We start from the raw sequence: 17,265 nt of genomic DNA, 5'->3' as shown, positions 1-17,265 counted from the left end.
GTGGGTGCTGCGGGGCTGGGGTTCAGCGGCCACAGAGGCCTCTGCACCCAAGCAGGCCCCTGGGGAGTGACGGCGAGCCCAGGCTTTGGAGTCAGGAACCCTTGCCTCGGATCCTCCTTTCACAAGCTGGGGGCCTCTCTGAGCCTCCTGAGCCTCAGTTTCGTCCTCTGTAAAGCGAATATAGCAATGCGGCTGCCCCCTAGGGCTGTGTTGGGGTTTGAGGAGACCGGTAGCGTGCCGGGCGCAGGGCCTGGCTATAGGGATGCGGATGAAGATGTGGAGAGTGTTCGCACTCCCTCATTCATGCCTGTGATTTGAACAAGACCAGGCTCAAGCCCACGCCTGCTGAGGTCCTGGAAGGAGAGGAGTCAGGCCTGGAGGCCCCGCACCCCATCCAGCCGACTGAATAACAGGAGGGGCAGGATGGCGGGGGACAGGAGCATGGGCCCTGGGGGTTGGTCGGGCCTGGGCTGACATCTGTCCTGGCCACTTCCTGGCGGCCTGTTTGCGTGAGCCGACCTCTGCTAGGAGGCAAGTTTCTCAGGAGGCATGGGGAGAACTCATGAGATGATGCCTGTGCAATGGCTCAGTCAGTGAGCGTGGCCATTATTATCACTATCATGATTATCAGTACTGTGAAATTATCATCACCATCACCAGCGGGTCACAGGTGGCCCAGACGGGAAGTGGGGCAGCAAACACATATGGGGTGCAGTATGTAGGCAGGGGAAGGGCTGACCACCGAGGCCCCCACTGTGGTGGCCCCAAGGAAGCCACGTGGATGAGGCCAGGGCCCTTGGCTGGCTACTTCGAGATCAGAAGGTGAAGGGCGCACCGCCAAGGAAGGACATCATCACCAGCATCCGCTCTCGGGGCCGCACGGTCAGAGCTGGCCCTGCTCCACCCTGGGGTCTAACGGGGACCCGCCCAGCCCTGACTGGCCTCTATTTCCCCTTCCTCCCACACAGTGTCCTAGTTTCCTGCTAGGCCCTCTGGGCCTGGGGAGGGTCAGGGCCACACATGGGGCCTGGGCGGCAGATGGGAATCTGACATGGGCCCCAGGCACTTCCTCTGCAGGGAAGGCTGGGAGGGTGGATGCCCCTCCTCCCACCCAGCCGCATGTCCCGGCAAGGGGAGAGGGTGGACGGCTTTGTGAACTGTGACCTGCTAGGCCCACCACTGGAGACCCACCCGGCCCCTGGGCCCTCCAGAGGGGCTCATGGATGCCTGTTTGTAATGAAGAGGCTGGAGACCTGCAGACCAGGACCCGGATCGTGTGCAGCACACCTGGGAAGACAGAACCGGGGACTTGGCAAAGTGACAAGGGAGGGTCCGGCAGAGCCAGAGGGAGGGCCACTTGGAGCCCTGGGACCGCTAAATTCCAGGGGAAACCTTCCCCTTCTGCCACCTCCCACCCCCAGCTTGTCCATACGGCTCCAGGTGGGCACCTGTCTCCAGGTGCGAGGCCTCCAGTACTCTGGCCAGGCCTGGCCAGCACTCACACCCTGGCCACTCCAATCCATTTCCCACTCCAAAGGGGAAACAAACCTGGCTACGTCCTGGTGGGAAGACTGGTTCTATTGTCCAAAGACCCACAGCCCAGAGAAGCGCATGATAAGAACCATCAGTGTCAAGGAGCACCACGGAGCTGTCAGGTGGCCCGTGCAGGGCGGGTCACGAGAGGATGGGACCCGACCCAGCACCCCAGCCCCACTACCTGAGCTGCCCTCGGAAACAGAAAGTAGGTGTCAAGAGAGTTCTTTGAAGTGGGAGAATTTGAGGGGAGTCCCACCTTCCCGGGGGAGCGGGCTGGGTCCCTTCCTTACCTCTCTGAGGATGGGGTAGGTATCCCCTCAGGTCTAGCCAAGTGATGGGGGTCCGAGAGACCCGAGAGAGGTCTCTGAGAGTGGAGCTGGCTCTGATCCCACCCAGCTGCTCAACCGGGACACTGTGGGGAAGGTTTGTCCTCAGGGGTTGGGGCACAAGAGGAGCCCACCACCTCGAGAAGGTGGAGGCAGAGGCCAATGGAAGCAGCAGGAGGAGGGGTTGGGAGAGAGGCAGGGGGCAGGGGCTTCCCATGTGCCAAGGTCCCTGCAGGTCCCCAAAGATCCCACATTCACGCTCATCACACGATTGCCAGCCCACTCCTAGCCACCAAGGCACTTCACACCCCTCCCGTCCAACTCCAGAGAGTTGCCTCTTTCCCCAGCCTGCACTTCCCCCAGAGCAAGCCAGGAGAGGAGGGAGGAGACTGCAGGGGCGCAAGGCTCAGGTGTGGGCCTGGGCTGGACCTGTGCTGGACCTTTAGACCTGGGCACAGAGAGCCGTGATCGAACAAGACTGCTCCCATAACTGAAGGGGGACAGAAACTTGTTTGACCTGCCTCACCTGTGTCACAGGATGGAGAGGGGAAATTTGCCGGGACAAGTTTGTAAGGCAGCGATGGCAGAAAAGTCCAGTCATTTCATTCTTGCAGCCCATCCACTTCACACCGGGCAATAAACTGGTTACACAGGTCCCGCGACCAGCCAAGGGCTGAATTCAGCCCTCAGACGTGATTTCTTTGACCAGAGAATATTTTGGATTAGCCAAGTTTTATGAATCAGGGGATTTTACACCAGCACGATCTGGATTTCTTATTTGTCATTAAAAGGCAGGCAGTCTGGCTACACGGGCCTTCATCCCTCCGAGGTGGCGACCGGCTGCAGCGGAGCAGCAGCTGCATTCTCTGCACGGGGCTCGTAACCTTCAGTTCACCACAGACCACGCGCAGCTCCCCCAGCACTGACACCCAGTTGCCATTCCTCCCCCCACCTTTGCCTTGACAACGTTTCCAGCAGATGTCCTTCATGCATGGCCCTCTTCTCTTGTTCATGTTTCCTGATTGGCCCCCAGGTGTTTTTTTATCATTGATTCTTAAGCACAGAAAAAAGCTCAGAAGGAAATTCTTGCCGCGGCTGGTTGGGCGATAACAGCTGATTTTTATTTTTTCTATGTTACCCTTCTACGTACTCTACCGCTTCCAAATTCTCTACGACGAACGTGTACTTCTTTTTAACATGAAAAGACAAATGAACTGGTAATTACAAAGAAAATCCTCCCCATCTTTAAGGCTGAGAGCCAGATCAAATGCTGCCTCCTACAGGAAGCCTTCCTGGAGTCCCAGCCAGGAATGAGGGCTCCCCCAACTCTGTGCCTGTACCTCTAAGAGTTCTTGTCTCATGCATGCCTCCCACATTAGACTGAGAGCTCGCAGGGGAAGCGACCAGGTCTGGCCACCTGTGTCCAACAGAATTAACCGTGATGGGCTGCGAGGTGTGCTCAAGATCGTCTGCAGGGGTTCTACGGAGCATGTCAGGCTCTACAAGCATCACCAGGGGAGGCGTGTCTCAGTCTTTGGAATGCTGGGGTGGAAACAAATTTGGACTGCTACGTTCCACAGTTCTTGCCACGAGAGGGCTTCGGGAGAGGCTGCGGGCCCCTGTGAGGTGTCGGCTTGGCAGTGGTGAGCTAGGGTGATGCAGCTGTGGAGAGGCCCAGATGGGAAGATGGGCCTAGCCCAGCCCAGAACGTTTATACTAAGCCAAGTCAGGGGCAGGCAAACGCCCATGCAGTAGATAAAGGTTTACAGCAGGCACCAGGTAGCTCTTGGGACCCACTACCCAAAATCCAGCATTGGAATTGGGGACTCCGGGCTGTGAGTGGAGGGCTAAGGAGGTCCAAGGAGAGGGAGGACCAGGAAGGGGAGAGGGAGGGAGGGCTGGGGAGGCTGACAAAGGGTGATGGCCCTGGGCTCAGAGGGCCAGCATAACGACAGCCCGGCTCCCTCCCTGGGCTGTCATTATGCTCCAGGGAGGACTACTCCTCCTCCAGGGGTCTGGCTCAAAGCTCTGCCCCAACTCATTTTCCCTGCGGGCCATCCTTAGATTAAAATGACAGGGGCTACAGAGTGCCCTCATGGTGATCACCAGAGACAGAACAGCTATGGCACATTCCTGTCCTGGGCTGGGGCACAGGGCCAAGGATGCCACCAGCCTCCAAGGTCCAAGGCCTGCAGATTCCAGCCGTGAGGGCCAGTCCAGTGGTGGTGCATTAAGACCAGCCTTCAGTCCCATTCCTGAGCCCCCTGAGCTGCACCCAAGAGGCAAGTAGCCCCCCGGCCAATTCAGAAGGCCCAGCTTGGGAGTCTGGCTGCCATGGCAACAGCCCCATCCTTCTGAGGTCCTTGGGCCTTCTCAAGTCTCCGGCTGGCTTGGCCTGGCTGCAGGGGCCACAAGCAGCAGTGAAGAGAGACCGCAACTCTGCTTCCTCACATCGGCGGGGCGCTGGCGGCCTAGATGCGGCTGGACGAGGTGCTGCCCGAGCTGATAGGGAGCCTGGTACTGTCCGAGCTGCTCTTCAGAGGGGAGGGCCCACCCCGGGCCTGCAGGCGCATGGACCAGTACCAGAGGAAGATGAGGAAGCCTGTGGGGGGCACAGGGCTCAGAGGCTGGGGGCAGCCCCAGCCCAACCCCGCTCCCTTCCTTTGACCCAGATCTGCCCCTGCCCCCCTCCCTAAACAGGTTCCCCACACCGATGTGATCCCTACTAGGAGTACCTACCATGTGCCAGGCACTGGGCAATGCCCTGTACATCATCTCACTTTATTCTCTCCAGGTTCCTTGAGATCAGTCCTCATCATTACTATTCTATTTTACAAATGAGGAGACTGAGGCCTATGAAGATAAGGGGCTTGACTGAGCCAGGAGTCAAGCAGGAGTGGTCAGGCTCCGGAGCCCACCTGCGTAAGTACCATGTGATATGCTCCTCCCCAAATCATAATACTGTGATTTATTAATAGCTCAGTAAATGTGTGAATTTATGGGCATCATTTATAATCCCTACAGAGTCCCCTTCACTTCACTTCTCATCACTTCACAGATGAGAAAACAAAGACTCACCTCCCTCACACACCACTCCCATTGCATGGGGACCCCATGGAGGCCTTGCCTTCCCTGTTTTCCTGCCCAAGTCCTCCTCCCTACCCAGCATGGCCAAAAATAAAGGTAGGTGTGTGTGTATATGTGTGAGATGTCGGGGGGCGGGGGTAGAGGGGTGCAGGTAGAGCAGGAAGGGACCCTGATGGCATCAAGCCAGGCCCTCATGATCCAGCCCCTCTGCTCCCCTCCCCTCCCCCCCTCCCCCACTCACTACTCCTTAGCCGTGCTCCTCACTATTCTTCCAACACATAACGTAGTTCTAGCCTCAGGACCTTTGCTCATGCTTCTCCCTCTGCCTGGAGCACTCCACCCCTAGACCAGGTCTCCTCAGCCTGTAACGTGAGCTGCATCCCCTGGGCGTCTGTTACAAGGAGGATTCTGACTCGGCAGGTCTGGGGTGGGCCAGAGTCGGTGTTTGTAACAAGCTCCTGACAATGCTGATGCTGCTGGTCTGAGAAACGCACTTGGAGTAACGGGCCCTTGATCTCTCCATGGCTGGGTCCTTCTGTTGTCTTCAAACGTCTCCTATACAGAGAGGCTTCCCTCCCCCAAGTGTCCCCCACCCAAGCTCAGACTGTCCATCACATTGCCCATTATGACTTCCCTCCTCTCCTAGATGCCCTTTGATGTCTGTGACCTTGCTTGTCACACTTGGCCTTCCCAGTAGAGATGAGCTCTGTGGAAGCAAAAGGCCCTTTGCCCGACCAGTTCACAACTACAGCACTAGGGCTTCACACAGGGCCTGTGCATTGTAAGTACTCGATAAAGACTTGTCAACTGTGGCCTGGATGCCCCCATTTTACGAATGGGAAGGCTGAGGTCCAAAGAAGGCCCTTCAGGTCATCTGGGTCATCCCTTCCCTGGTCTGTTCACTATGTATGGGCACCCTGCCTGGGCCCGGGGGTGGGGTTTTCTCCATGCCTACCTTGGAAGGAGGTGATGATGCTGAAAAAGTAGAGGACCACAAGCTGGAAGGTGCCAGAAGCGAAGGAGAAGACCACCAAGGCCCAGGGCAGGCCGAGGACCAGACTGAGACCCAGCAGGGTCAGCACGTGGGGCCACTTCTGGGCGTGTGGGCGCAGCCGCAGGATCTGCACCACCATCGTGCCCAGCATGGCCATGTTGAACAGAAACACCAGGCTGAAGAGGCCCAGGTTGGTGACGTGGCTGACCAAGGAGTCCCGGATCCAGCACCTGTGGGCAAGGGCACGAAGGGTCATTGCAAGGCCGGGCTGGCACGGTGCTTCCTGGGCCATGGGCAAGCACCACAGTGAGCCCGAGTACAGGGCAGCTGCTTTAAACACCACTCACTGAAGGGCCAAAAAGTCCCTCTCCTTTCAATTCTCCTTTATTCCTTCTCTGTAGTCAAGAGAAAGACTTAATTTGGTCCTAAAACGTTTTTAACACTTCTAACACTTGCTAGTCTCCCTTTTCAAAAAAAGCCAGACTTTTAGGCTCACGGCTTTCATCAAGAATTTAGTACCAGGGTTTCCTTGTTCCTGTGTTTGCTTTCATGACTACTCACTGTTTATGACAAGTAATGCTTATTTCCCATTTATAGTTGATATGACTTTTTTAAAAAACACATTTAACAAGCCAGATGATTTAAAGAAAAAATTAAACAAATAATAATAATACAGATGGCACAAAGTGAGGCAAAAATCACAAGGTCACGATGTAAAAAAACGGAAATTTTCAAAACACTGGAGGAATGGGAAGGGTTCCTTCCTAGCCTAGGGCTCAGGAGCCCTGGATTCTAGTCTGGCTCAGGGGGACACAGAGGCCAGGCCACCATCAGCCTGGGTGAATTAGGTGAGTGGAGGAGGACTGGATTTCAGCCCCACTCATCCCCCAGCTGGGTGCCTTTGAGCAGTGTGGTGTGGATTCCTGCCTTCTCTGGGCCTCAGCCTTTCCCATTTTCCATGGGGAAGAAGACAGAAGGGTGCAGCAAAGGAACATGCTGGAGGCTCAGCTGCTCCAACCCATACTCCCACTCGCACGTGGGGAAACTGAGGCCCAGAGAGGGGCTAGGACCTGTGCAAGGTCATCTGGCAAGTGACTGGCAGATCCAGGCCCGTTCTCACCCTCCCTGAGAAAAGGGTCACCCCAATACCCCCAGCAGCTTGGCACCCAGGAGTCTCCTGGTCAGCGTGACCTGGGCCCAGGCTACTCTCTGACCTCTGCACCATGAGGCCCACCTTCCTGCCTCCACTGCACAAGCCACTCACATGGAAGGGTAGATGACACTCTCTGGGGTCCTGTGCACAGCTAGGATGATGGGGCCGTAGTTGTTCACATCCACCAGTGCCACCAACGTCACCAGGAAGATGGGGAAGCCTGCAGGCAACAAAGCATGGAGCTCCATCTCCCACCCTCTGAGGCCTGCCCTCCCCTTCCCTCTGGTGAGACCTCCTCTCAGACCTGTGGTCCCAGAGCTTACCCAGCCCCATCTGGGGCAGGTCCTCCAAGCTCGGACCCACCCTTCTCCTTTCCAGTTCTGGTTTCTCATAAAGGGAGCCCATCTCCCCTGACCTTACCGCTCAGCATCCTGGGGCCCCCTAGGGGAAAGGGCCTGCAGTTCCCTGCTGAGGGGCTGGCTGTCACAAGGAGAGGTTGGAGGAGCAGAGAGGACATTGGTGGGGTGGAGGACAGTTCAACAGGGGACATCTAGAGTTATACCCCGAGAGGATGTCTGCCCTGGGCCTCGACCTTGTCCATGAGGTGGAGATTGAGAGCTCCCTGGAAGGGTTGCCCACCACCGAACACCTGGATTTTGACAAAGAACCAACTCTGAAGGAATTTCATGTAAATCAATGAAGTGAACCAAGAAAGTGCTGAATGAGAAACACGGGAGGAGCAGCAAGTTGGGGTCGGGGACATGTGGAGGTTGGTGGGCCTGTGCAACGTTCAAGGACTTGTGGTGTGTGCCCCTGGGCCTCCAGGTCTGACAAAAGGCAGGTCTGGGCCACAGGTGAATTGGGTTGCTGTTGGCCAACAACAAATACCAGAGCCACGGAGAACCTGTTACCTGAGGTTCACGGGGATCCACAGGCAGGGCCACCATAAGCCTGGCTGCATCAGGTGAGGACTGAATTACGGCCCCACTCATCCACAACTGGGTGCCTTTGAGCAGTGCACAACCTGCACATCCATACATGGTGGCTCCGTCTGCAAACCCCACTTGTAAGAGAGTGAAAGATGTAGAGAATATGTAAGTGTTTCTTGGGGACAGGGCTCATCACCTCATCTTCCTAAAGAGGACCTTGACCTAGCCAAGGTAAACAACCCCTGAGGATGGGTGAATGAAGGAAGCAGTGAGGGAATGGTCAGAGGGGTAGGTGGAGAAGTGGAACCAAGCGCCCATGTTTTGCCAGAAACCAAGAGGAAAAGGCACTGGGGGGGCCCACCAACCCCCTCCACCAACTCACCCCAGCCCACGATGCCCAGCTTGAGCAGGTAGCCTGGCACATAGGTGCCGAAGACCTCGACCACGAGTCGGTAGAGGTTGTAGCCCTCGAGGCCCATCCAAGAGAGGCAGGCGAGCAGGGAGAAGTGCAGAAAGATGGCACTGGCGCGGCAGGCAGCCTCGGAGCCTGCCAGGGCCACCGGCTCACTGAGCAGGAAGCTCACATCCAGCAGGAAGACAGCCAGCAGCAGGTTCATGTGCACCTTGATGGTGTAATCCCTAGACTTCCTCCTGCACAGGTGAGGGTGGAGGTAGGGCAGGCACGGTCACTCTGGTGGCCAGCGTGGGAAGGCAGGGAGGTGGGAGGTGGGAGGTGGGAGGTGGGAGGTGGGAGGTGTGCCCACCCACCCCTCCTCCTCCAGGCAGCCTTCCCAGGTTACACGTGCACACATGCGTGTACGTGCGTGCGCGCACACACACACACACACACACACGGCCTCCCGTGGCTACAGCTAGGCTCTGTCCCCGTGCACCTTCCATGTGTCCAACACCCACAGGCTTAGGCACCATGTGTGCATTTAACGGCAGATTTAACCAAGCACAGTGAGGAAGCCAAATCAGCCACTACAATCAACCAGATGCTCCCAAAGTCAGAAGGGAAAGACTGGATTTCTTGCTGTTTTGGAGAATCCATGCCACCCATGTTCTGTGTCTGCCTGTCTGTCTGCACTACTGTGCATCTGTGAGTACATGCTGTGTGGCCTGTGTCCTTGAGTTTGCAAGTCTGTGTGTGTACGTCCTGCTCCCATCCCAAGATACTGTGTGGTACAGGGCACTGTCAGCTTTCCTGTCCCCAGCCTTTCTGTCCGCCTGGCACCATCCACTGCCTGCTCCAGAGAGTTCAGAAGAACACCTACCATCCTGGATCCCCATGCCCACCCTACCCCTAACTTGAGGCACCACCTTAGCTTAGGCTGGCCCCATCCCCTTCACCCTGTTTACTCATCTGTGAAGTGGGAGGACGGCCCCCCTCGCAGGGTTGGGGTGAGGGTTACACTGATACAAAGCATCTGGCACAGATAAGGTGCTCAGTCCCTAAGGGTTCCTGTCCCTTTGTCCCGGGGCACTTTTGTGATCAATGGGCAGGTGCTGGGAGGGGCTTGTGCCCTCACCCCCAGCTCTCCACTCAACCTGCCAGCCGTCCCTCCTCATGGCCTGCTCCAGCCCCACCACGTGTGCAGCTGTGGCCACGCCTTCACACGGCTCTACCCTCCCTGGTCCCCGCAAGAACAGTGAGCACACTCCAAGAGTCTTCATTCTACAGTAGAACTAAGGATGTCTCCCTTCCACCCAGACGGGTCCAGGGCCCAACTACAGGTGGACCTCAGTTTAGGCCAAGCCCAGCACTGACAATCCAGACCCCACACACAGCCGGTCTGAGGGTGGGTGGAGGCGTTCTTCACTCCACCGAAGGCGGCCCCTTCTCTCAGCAGGCACCCAAACGACTGGGGTGACACACGCCTCCATGGAGCCAGGGGATCTGGCCTCGAAACAGGCACTAGGGAACAGGGGCTGGAGAAAATTCTGGAGGCTCTACCTGTCCACAGCGGCCACTGCCAGGCAGCTCCGCTGACCCGGGCCTTGTGGGCTTGGAGCCATCAGCCTGCTTGGGCTCAAGCCTGCTTCTACCACTTGCCCGCTGTGTGACCTCAGTCAAGTCACTTACTCTCTCTGAGCACTCTTCCATAGGGCCCTTGCGAGGATGAACCAAGTTCACGCGTGTAAAGCACTTAGAACGGTGTGTGGCATGTGGGCCGCTTGATGTAAGTGTTCACCATTATCATTACCATCACTGTCATATTATCATGTGCCCCCAGCAGTATCACATCTGGTTATTCAAAGACAGGAATCTAGATTCTTATGTCAACTCTCCCAATTTTAAATGTTGGCAGTTAATGTAAACCGGAAATGCTATGTTACCCAAACACCACAGATCTGAGCAGGAAATGCCCCCCTGGGGGTCAGCTGGCTACACCTCCCAGGGCTTCCACACTATACACACGTTTCGGGGTCAGGCCAATCTCCAGGGTGGGTCTCCCTCATCGTGGGGTCCCAGCCCGGGGGCCTAGAATGGAGGCTCTCCCTGCCCCCTTCCCTCTTGCTCCCAGGTCCTACCTAGAGCAGAGGTAGGCAGCGATGGTGAGGACGCAGGCCACGGCGGAGATGACACAGCCCACGTAGGAGAGGAGGGTCAGGTAGTGCTTGTGTATGGCGTCCAACTCCACAGAGGTAACCTGGGTCCACGAGGCAGGTCAGGGCTGGCCTCAGTGCCCCCAACTCGACACTGAGGGTTAGCCCAGATGGAGGTCTAACCCGTGGTCCCTGGATGGCCTTGGGCGCCTATGAACCACACCTGCCCCCCAAACTGAGCAGAGTGTGGTCCCATGAGGGCATTTTTCACCACATTCTCAAATGGATCCCTGTCCCCCCCAAGGTCAAGAGCCCTCCACCAGAGAATCCCTTTCCTGTCCCGGCACTAATTATTTTTCTGTAGCATTTAAAACAGAAATAAGTTTCCTGTGAGGCAGTGAGCTCGCCAGGCCCAGAGAGAGCTGGAAGACCACTCCGGTCCCTCAGATGCTAGGGTCCTGAGATTTGGGGAGAATGAGCCTAGGACACAAAGCTTCTGAGATCTTGGGGGCACTGAAGTCCGACACAAGGGCCTCAGCATCCCCTTGAGGGCTCTTTAGAAACATACTCCTGGCCCCACCCCAGCCCTGTGGAATCAGAATCCTAGGTTAGGACCAGGAACCTGCATTTTTATCATGCACCAAAATTTGGGAATAAAGAACAAGGCCTTTAGAGACCAGCTCTTTTACTTACTACTAGCTGTGTGAACTTGAGTAAATTGCCTAACCTCTCTGAGCCTCAGTTTCCTTATCTATAAAATGGGGCAACAACAGGAGTCACCTCGGGGCTTGTTGTGAGGAATGGATGACATATATGCGAGAAGTGGCGGCCACACAGCAAGAACCCGGCCTGTGTATGGGAGCAGGGAAGGAGGGGGCCACGCACCATCAGCACTGCAAAGTAGGTCAGGTGGTTGCAGAGGCAGGACGTCTGCGTCTCTCTCCTGATGGTCTCACAGCCCACATCGCTCCAGCTCCCCGGGCTGCCCACTGAGGAGGGGCCAGCATGGGGCTCTGAGATCAAGCCCAGCACCCCAGCACCCCACTATACGCCACAAATGCACGACTGCATCACTCTTCTGAGCCTTTGCTCCCCTCAGCAGATCCCTAGCCTGACATCACTCCCTCTTCAAAGCCCACCTTCCTCCAGGAAGCCCCCCTTGATTAACTCCATCTCCCCCACCTTCCAGGACCCCCTGGTACCTGCCTCCAGGTACCTGCCCAGCTCAGAGGCCCCTCCACACTCACATGTCAGGTCTTCAACCCAGAATACACACTGTAGAGTCACATTCTTCTGTAGGGACAAGAAAGAAGGGGAGTGGGTCTCACGACAGTCTACTCCTTTCCAGCCAGGCTGAGGGAGTCAGTGCCGGGGCCCCACCCCTTTTGTACCTGACTGGCCGATGCCCTCAGCCAGTCAATCATTTCGTTAAAGACAAGTGATTCAGAAGAGAGGGGGACAGGAGGACATGGACAACGGGGACCCTTGTGTCCTTGGTTGCTTTGCTCACACTCACCGGCTGTGGCTGGTGCTGGAAGGTGAGCACCATGGGCTCCGAAAGGTTGGCTACTTTGGTGTTCTGTACGACGATACCCAAGACCTTCTCCCCCAAGACCTGGCTGGAATTCTTGTCCTAGGTATGTGGGGTGGGGGAAGAGGGTAGGGAGGGGGCTCAGGACTGAGAAGAAAAGCTCAGAAGTTCCCCAGACCTTCTAGACTCCTGTCTCTGCCCGGCACATTGCTCCCAGATTTTGAGTCTCCCTCTGGAAAAAAATTCTTGCACAGGTAGTCATTTACACCATAGTGAGAATAACACTCTCCCAGGTCTAAATCTCCCAGGGAGATCTGCATGTTGCTGTCCGACTTCTGACTTTACAAGGACTCTTGGAGGAAGGGGCTGGGCTCCATGCCTACCCTTCCATCTCTGCGTCAGACAGAAGCTGCTTTCCCCCAGGGGAGGGCCCGAGGACAACAGCCCCATACCTGGAACAGGGCTTGGCTGCTGAAGTCTACCAGGAGGAGTCTCTTCTCAGCCTCCTGCCTCTGGCCCTTGGTCTTCTGGAAGAGCTCGCGGGGCAGCAGCACCGAGTACTCCAGGATCTCGCTCTGCTCCCCCTGCAGACCAGAGTCCCACTGGGGCTCAGCCAGAGGTGGACCTCCAGATCCCCTCCACATCCCCCCAGCACATGCCTTCCTGGACGCTGCCATCTATAAGCCCACCACCTTCAGGAAGCCAGGTCTGACTCACGACAGCCCTCCTCACCCCTCCTTTCCCTGGCACCAGCGCTGGCTGGGGTGCCTTGTCGTTAGGACCCAGGGCCCCAGGGGAAAATGGGCCTAGGAGAATCACGTGATATTCTGGTGTCTGGGCTTCAGACACTGACCCTGCCTATGGCTCCCTGGTGTGCTGGGGGATAAGAAAGGCAGGGTGTGTAGCCCTCTGCCCCCAACTAGGCCCACCAAGGGCAGGCTCACAAGAGGGCTGCAGGCACAGGCATTTTGGTGTTGGTTGTCAGTCCACAAGGATGTGCCACAGGAGCCCCCTGTGCAGGGACCAGGTCCCTCCCCACCTCTGGCCCCACCACTGTATCAGGAAGGGTCCTCAGTTCCACCGGGTAGCCACTGACTGAGGTAGACTTTGGGCCTGAGGCCTTCCTCATCAGCACACATCTGGTTCCCGGAGGCCCAGAGGAGGGGAGTGCTCACGGCCTCCACATCTGCTTCCTGCCCTGGCCACCATCCTGACCCCTGACCTCCCGCTGGGAGTGGATGCGCAGGTCCTGGAGGCTGGCTGTGGGCTGGAGCTTCCACACCGTGGCGTTGACCAGATCTTCCTCAAAGGACACCGTGTCCCCTGTGAAGCTCACAGAGGTCAGCTTCGACTCCAGGCTCTGCAGCTGCCTGGCAGTGGGGAGAGAGGGTGGGTGACTGCTGGGTGTGAGGGGCGGATCCAGGCGGGCAAGTAGGCAGGGAGACAGAGGGAGAGAGATTCAGGCAGATACACAGGAAAGAGGGTGGGGCAGACAGAATGACCTGCGGGGGGTGGCAGGGAGTTAGCCAGAGCGTCAGAGCACACAGGAAAGGAGTGGGGTGGGGACCTATCCTCGGACTCGGCCACCAGGTTCTGGGCCCAGTTCTGCCTGGACCGACCCACTTTGTGCAACGGAGCAGCCCTACCCATCTCTGGGCCTCAGTCTGCGGAGCTGTAAAATGGGTCAATCCTTTTCACTTTGTTGGTGGAGAGGAGGGCTTGGGTGCGGCTGACCTGGGCTGCTGAGTGTGACATTTGTTTTTAATGACTCAGGCAGGGGAGGGGCTTGGCCTCCAGGGCTGTATCTCAATTCCTCCCGCAGAAGATGGAAAGATGAGAACATTCCAGCCCCAGGGGAGGTTTCCATACAGCTGCCCACTCCAGGTCCCTGCCCTGCCCTGTCCTGGTCTGGAGGATGCCTCCTCCTTCCCCCTCACACACTGGGACCCACACTTACTGGTCCACGGGGGTGAACGGGGGTCTCCTTGAGCTCTTCCGGGGATGCTTCAGAAACTGGCTGAGCCGCTGGAGGTCCCTTTTCAGCTCACATGTGTCCACCGAGGCGCTGTGGGAGGTCTTCAGGGGAGGAGCTGGGGGAGAGGGATGGACAGACCCACCAAAGGCTGTTGAATGAGGTGCCCGGCCACACTCATTCTGAAAGCTTCTATCCCCATTTTATGGAGCAGGAAACTGAGGCTCCAAGAGGTGCAGTGGACTCCCCCAAGTCACTGAGAGCTGCAGCCAGACAGACGGGGCTCTGTCCTGTGAAGCCCCCAGCAACTCCAGCCCCAGCAGGGTGGGCTGGGACACACCTACCCAGGTATGCTTCTGACTACACACAGGGAGCTGGGAGGGCCAGTTCCCCAGGGCCAGCGAGGCCGGGGGGGGGGGGGCGGGGGGCTTGTGTGGTGGCTCCAGGCCCTCCACCTGGGTACCGTGCACCCAAGGGCTGCAGACTCAGGCACCTCCAGGGCTCAGACGGGACTCAGATGAGGTAGGCAGATGGGAGGAAGGACCTGTGGGGAGGGGGCATGCCCTATACCAGCAAGGAAGGCAGGCCCTGTGGTCCCATCTGAATTTATAAGGTAGAAAGCCTGATTTTTAGATCATTTGAAAACCCTGGCTCATGTTTTCAAAAAACTCTCTACAGACCAAATAAGGCCAGGCCAGATCTGCTCTTCAGGAAGTCAATTTGCAGCTATGCCTGACTTTGCCCTAAAGCCTCCCAGGTTGGGGCAGAATCCCAGCCTCGGGGCGGGGAGCCCCATCTACTGCCCCGGCCCCTGTCTGCTGCCCTGGGCAGCACCTGGGCCCACTGCTGCCACCCCCCAGCATTTCCAAGGGCCCAGAGCTGCTAACATATTCAACGCCCTTTGCCCCCGCCCCTGGCAGCCCCGCCGCAAACTGGAGCTGCCTGAAAGGCCCCAGAATCAGGGAAATCCTAGACCCTGAGTAGAGCCTCCACCTCCTTTGGGCCACCCCCTCCTCCCTGCCCCCACTCAGCACCGAATAGAAGGCAGCGGCCACACCACACCTGTCACACCCCAGCCAGACACACAGTCTGCACACCTCAGTGTCAGCCTCCAGCCTCGCTGCGTCCTGACCTCTGACCTCTTGCTCTCCCCTGCACCCCTGCCCCATCCCCTCATGCCAGTCAGCTGCTGGGTTCAGATCCTGGCTCCCTCACTCACTAGCTGTGCAACTTTGTGCCTCAGCTTCTCCTCCGAGAAATGGGGATAAACAATCTAGGTGATGCTGATGAAGCAGAATTTTTCCTCCGCCTCCTGACCTCCAGTCCCGTGTCTCCATTCTCTCTGCTCCCACCCTGTTCACGCCTCATCGTCCTTTACCTGGGCCTTCCCCGCAGCCGCTGGATGGCACTTTGCCCCTCCGCCCTCACCCCTAACTTCCCACAAACCTCCCCAAAGCGCACCTTGGATCACACTCTTCCACGCCTCAGACACCTTCCCTGGCTCCCCACTGCCTGCGGACAGGGCCCCTGCTCCGTGACCTGACATTCGGCCCCGTCTGCTTTAACCCCCTCGCCGCGCATTTGGCCTTCCCCGCCTCCAGGCCTTCGGCCAGGCTGTTCCTTCTGCCTGGAAGTCGCCTTACTGTGGAAGGAGAAGATGAAGCCGGCTGCACTGGGCAGACTGGTGTTCTGGGGGCTCCACCAGGAGCTGACAGAGGTGGCGAACAGTGGGGCCCCCTCGGCCAGGCTCTCCTCCTGATGCCGGAAGCACAGGAGGTCAGAGGCTTGGTTACTCAGCACGAAGTCGCTCTTGCCGTAGCGAAGATGCAATTTCCCAGCATGGCGGTTCCAGTAGAGGCAGAAGTGGTAGAGGCCCCTGGGATGAGGGAATGACCTAGGAGCCAGATGGGCTCCAGGGAAGGGCGCATGCACTGCGAGGGCCTCCTCAGTGTTCTTGACGGAGATGTGCAGCTCAGATGTCCGCTTATAATGGAGGCTGCTGTTCTGCGTCTGGTTCCGCTGGCCACAGAAGCGGAAGTCTTCCCGGGGGCCCCCGCCACGGGCACCTGAGGAAGCAGAGACCGCAGATGGGACTCTGGGCCCGGGGGCAGGCTCTGGGCCCAGAACACAGGAGCCCAGTGCCTAGGACCCACACACATTCCAAGGACCTATACCTCAAAGGGTCTCCAAAAATGTGAGTCTACCCTATTCAAAGATTATTGGCTTCAAAATATGAAAAGAACAAACTCAAAATCAATAATAATTTCAAAGACAAAATAATATTTTAAATAGCAATAAAACATTTAATGAGGCCATGCCTGCCACAGAGAGCTGTGCAGGCTGTGTACTGCACAAGGATGCACTGGCTACAGGGGTGAGTAGGGCCAAAACCCAGTCCATGTTCCTTTCTCCAAGGTACCATCACCCACTTGCTAAGCTGTGTCCCCAGGCCTGTGCCTGCCCAAAGGGGTTAGTGGATGTGCTGGAAGCTGACCTAGACATCCTTAATGTAAGGATGGCATTTTAACGTAAGTCCTAGGGTACCTCCAAGAAAGCCTACCTGGAACCAGAAGCAGACCCAGCAGGAACGGCACTGTCTGCAGCAGCACTTGGGCAGCCATCTTCCTTCCCAAAGTCACCCTGAGAAGTCAGCACCTGAAAGAGGCCAGGAGTGTTGGCTTGAGGGCCTGACCCACAGGGTGGCTGTGCCAGCCCTGAAGAGGGAGAAGCCAGGGTAGCGTGGATGTGGGATATGAGGTGGGGAGGCAAGTGTGGAAACAGTCCGTGGACCTCCCCAGAGCTGCCAGGAGCTGAGCATCAAGAGGCAGTGGCTAAAAGAAGACATACAAATGGCCAACAGGCACACGAAAAGATGCTCCACAGTGCTAGTTATTAGAGAAATGCAGATCAAAACTACAGTGAGGTTATCAACACACAGGCAGAATGGCCATCATTAAAAAGTCTACAAATAACAAATGCTGGAGAGGGTGTGGAGAAGAGGCAACCCTCCTACACTGTGGGTGGGAGTGTAAGTTGGTGCAGCCACTGTGGAGAACAGTATGGAGGTTCCTCAGAAAACTAAAACTAGAGTTGCCATATGATCCAGCAATCCCACTCCTGGGCATATACCCCGACAAAACTATAGTTCAAAAAGATGCATGCACCCCTATGTTCATAGCAGCACTAT

The 17,265-nt window shown here is 57.1% G+C and overlaps 2 protein-coding genes across 4 annotated transcripts in view; both read right to left on the bottom strand.

Moving 5' to 3' along the window:
* Window positions 1-2,875, bottom strand: part of ADGRG3 (adhesion G protein-coupled receptor G3) — a 27,578-nt gene extending 24,703 nt beyond the window's left edge. Inside the window, exons 1-2 of the mRNA XM_007468327.1 lie at window positions 2,677-2,875; window positions 1,254-1,287 (exon numbers count right to left, since the gene is read on the bottom strand). Coding sequence (XP_007468389.1) covers window positions 1,254-1,287; window positions 2,677-2,875 — 233 coding nt within the window. The remainder of the gene's footprint in view (window positions 1-1,253; window positions 1,288-2,676) is intronic.
* A 1,458-nt stretch (window positions 2,876-4,333) lies between these two features.
* Window positions 4,334-16,705, bottom strand: ADGRG1 (adhesion G protein-coupled receptor G1). Of its 3 annotated transcripts, none has more exons than XM_007468295.1 (13): window positions 16,639-16,705; window positions 15,722-16,144; window positions 14,064-14,196; window positions 13,329-13,476; window positions 12,559-12,690; window positions 12,092-12,208; window positions 11,823-11,868; window positions 11,461-11,564; window positions 10,561-10,679; window positions 8,408-8,676; window positions 7,208-7,316; window positions 5,905-6,173; window positions 4,334-4,464 (listed from the first exon to the last, which is right to left on the bottom strand). In XM_007468295.1, exons 1-13 carry the CDS (start codon window positions 16,697-16,699, stop codon window positions 4,334-4,336), a joined length of 2,061 nt encoding a protein of 686 aa, XP_007468357.1. In that variant the 5' UTR covers window positions 16,700-16,705. The 3 variants fall into 3 exon arrangements, with proteins under 3 accessions (XP_007468357.1, XP_007468355.1, XP_007468356.1); XM_007468293.1 differs by having other exon boundaries at window positions 8,408-8,692; window positions 10,559-10,679; window positions 16,639-16,699; XM_007468294.1 differs by lacking the exon at window positions 14,064-14,196 and having other exon boundaries at window positions 8,408-8,692; window positions 10,559-10,679; window positions 16,099-16,144; window positions 16,639-16,699.
* Between the last annotated feature and the right edge of the window lie 560 nt (window positions 16,706-17,265).

The sequence above is a fragment of the Lipotes vexillifer genome, unplaced genomic scaffold (assembly GCF_000442215.2).
Source record: "Lipotes vexillifer unplaced genomic scaffold, Lipotes_vexillifer_v1.1 scaffold1347, whole genome shotgun sequence".
Lineage (NCBI taxonomy): Eukaryota > Metazoa > Chordata > Mammalia > Artiodactyla > Lipotidae > Lipotes > Lipotes vexillifer.
The sequence above is the reverse complement of the archived record's forward strand: the minus strand, read 5'-3'. Positions and strand labels throughout refer to the sequence as shown.

What these genes read in the sequence shown, in the direction of transcription:
- ADGRG1 (XM_007468293.1), bottom strand. Translation starts at nt 16,699, where the DNA reads ATGGCTGCCCAAGTGCTGCTGCAGACAGTGCCGTTCCTGCTGGGTCTG. An exon ending in TCCAGCACCAGCCACAGCCG is followed by an intron (nt 11,869 to 12,091) that starts GTGAGTGTGAGC and finishes TTGTCCCTACAG; the next exon opens with AAGAATGTGACTCTACAGTG. An exon ending in AGTGTCATCTACCCTTCCAT is followed by an intron (nt 6,174 to 7,207) that starts GTGAGTGGCTTG and finishes CCTTGCCCACAG; the next exon opens with GTGCTGGATCCGGGACTCCT.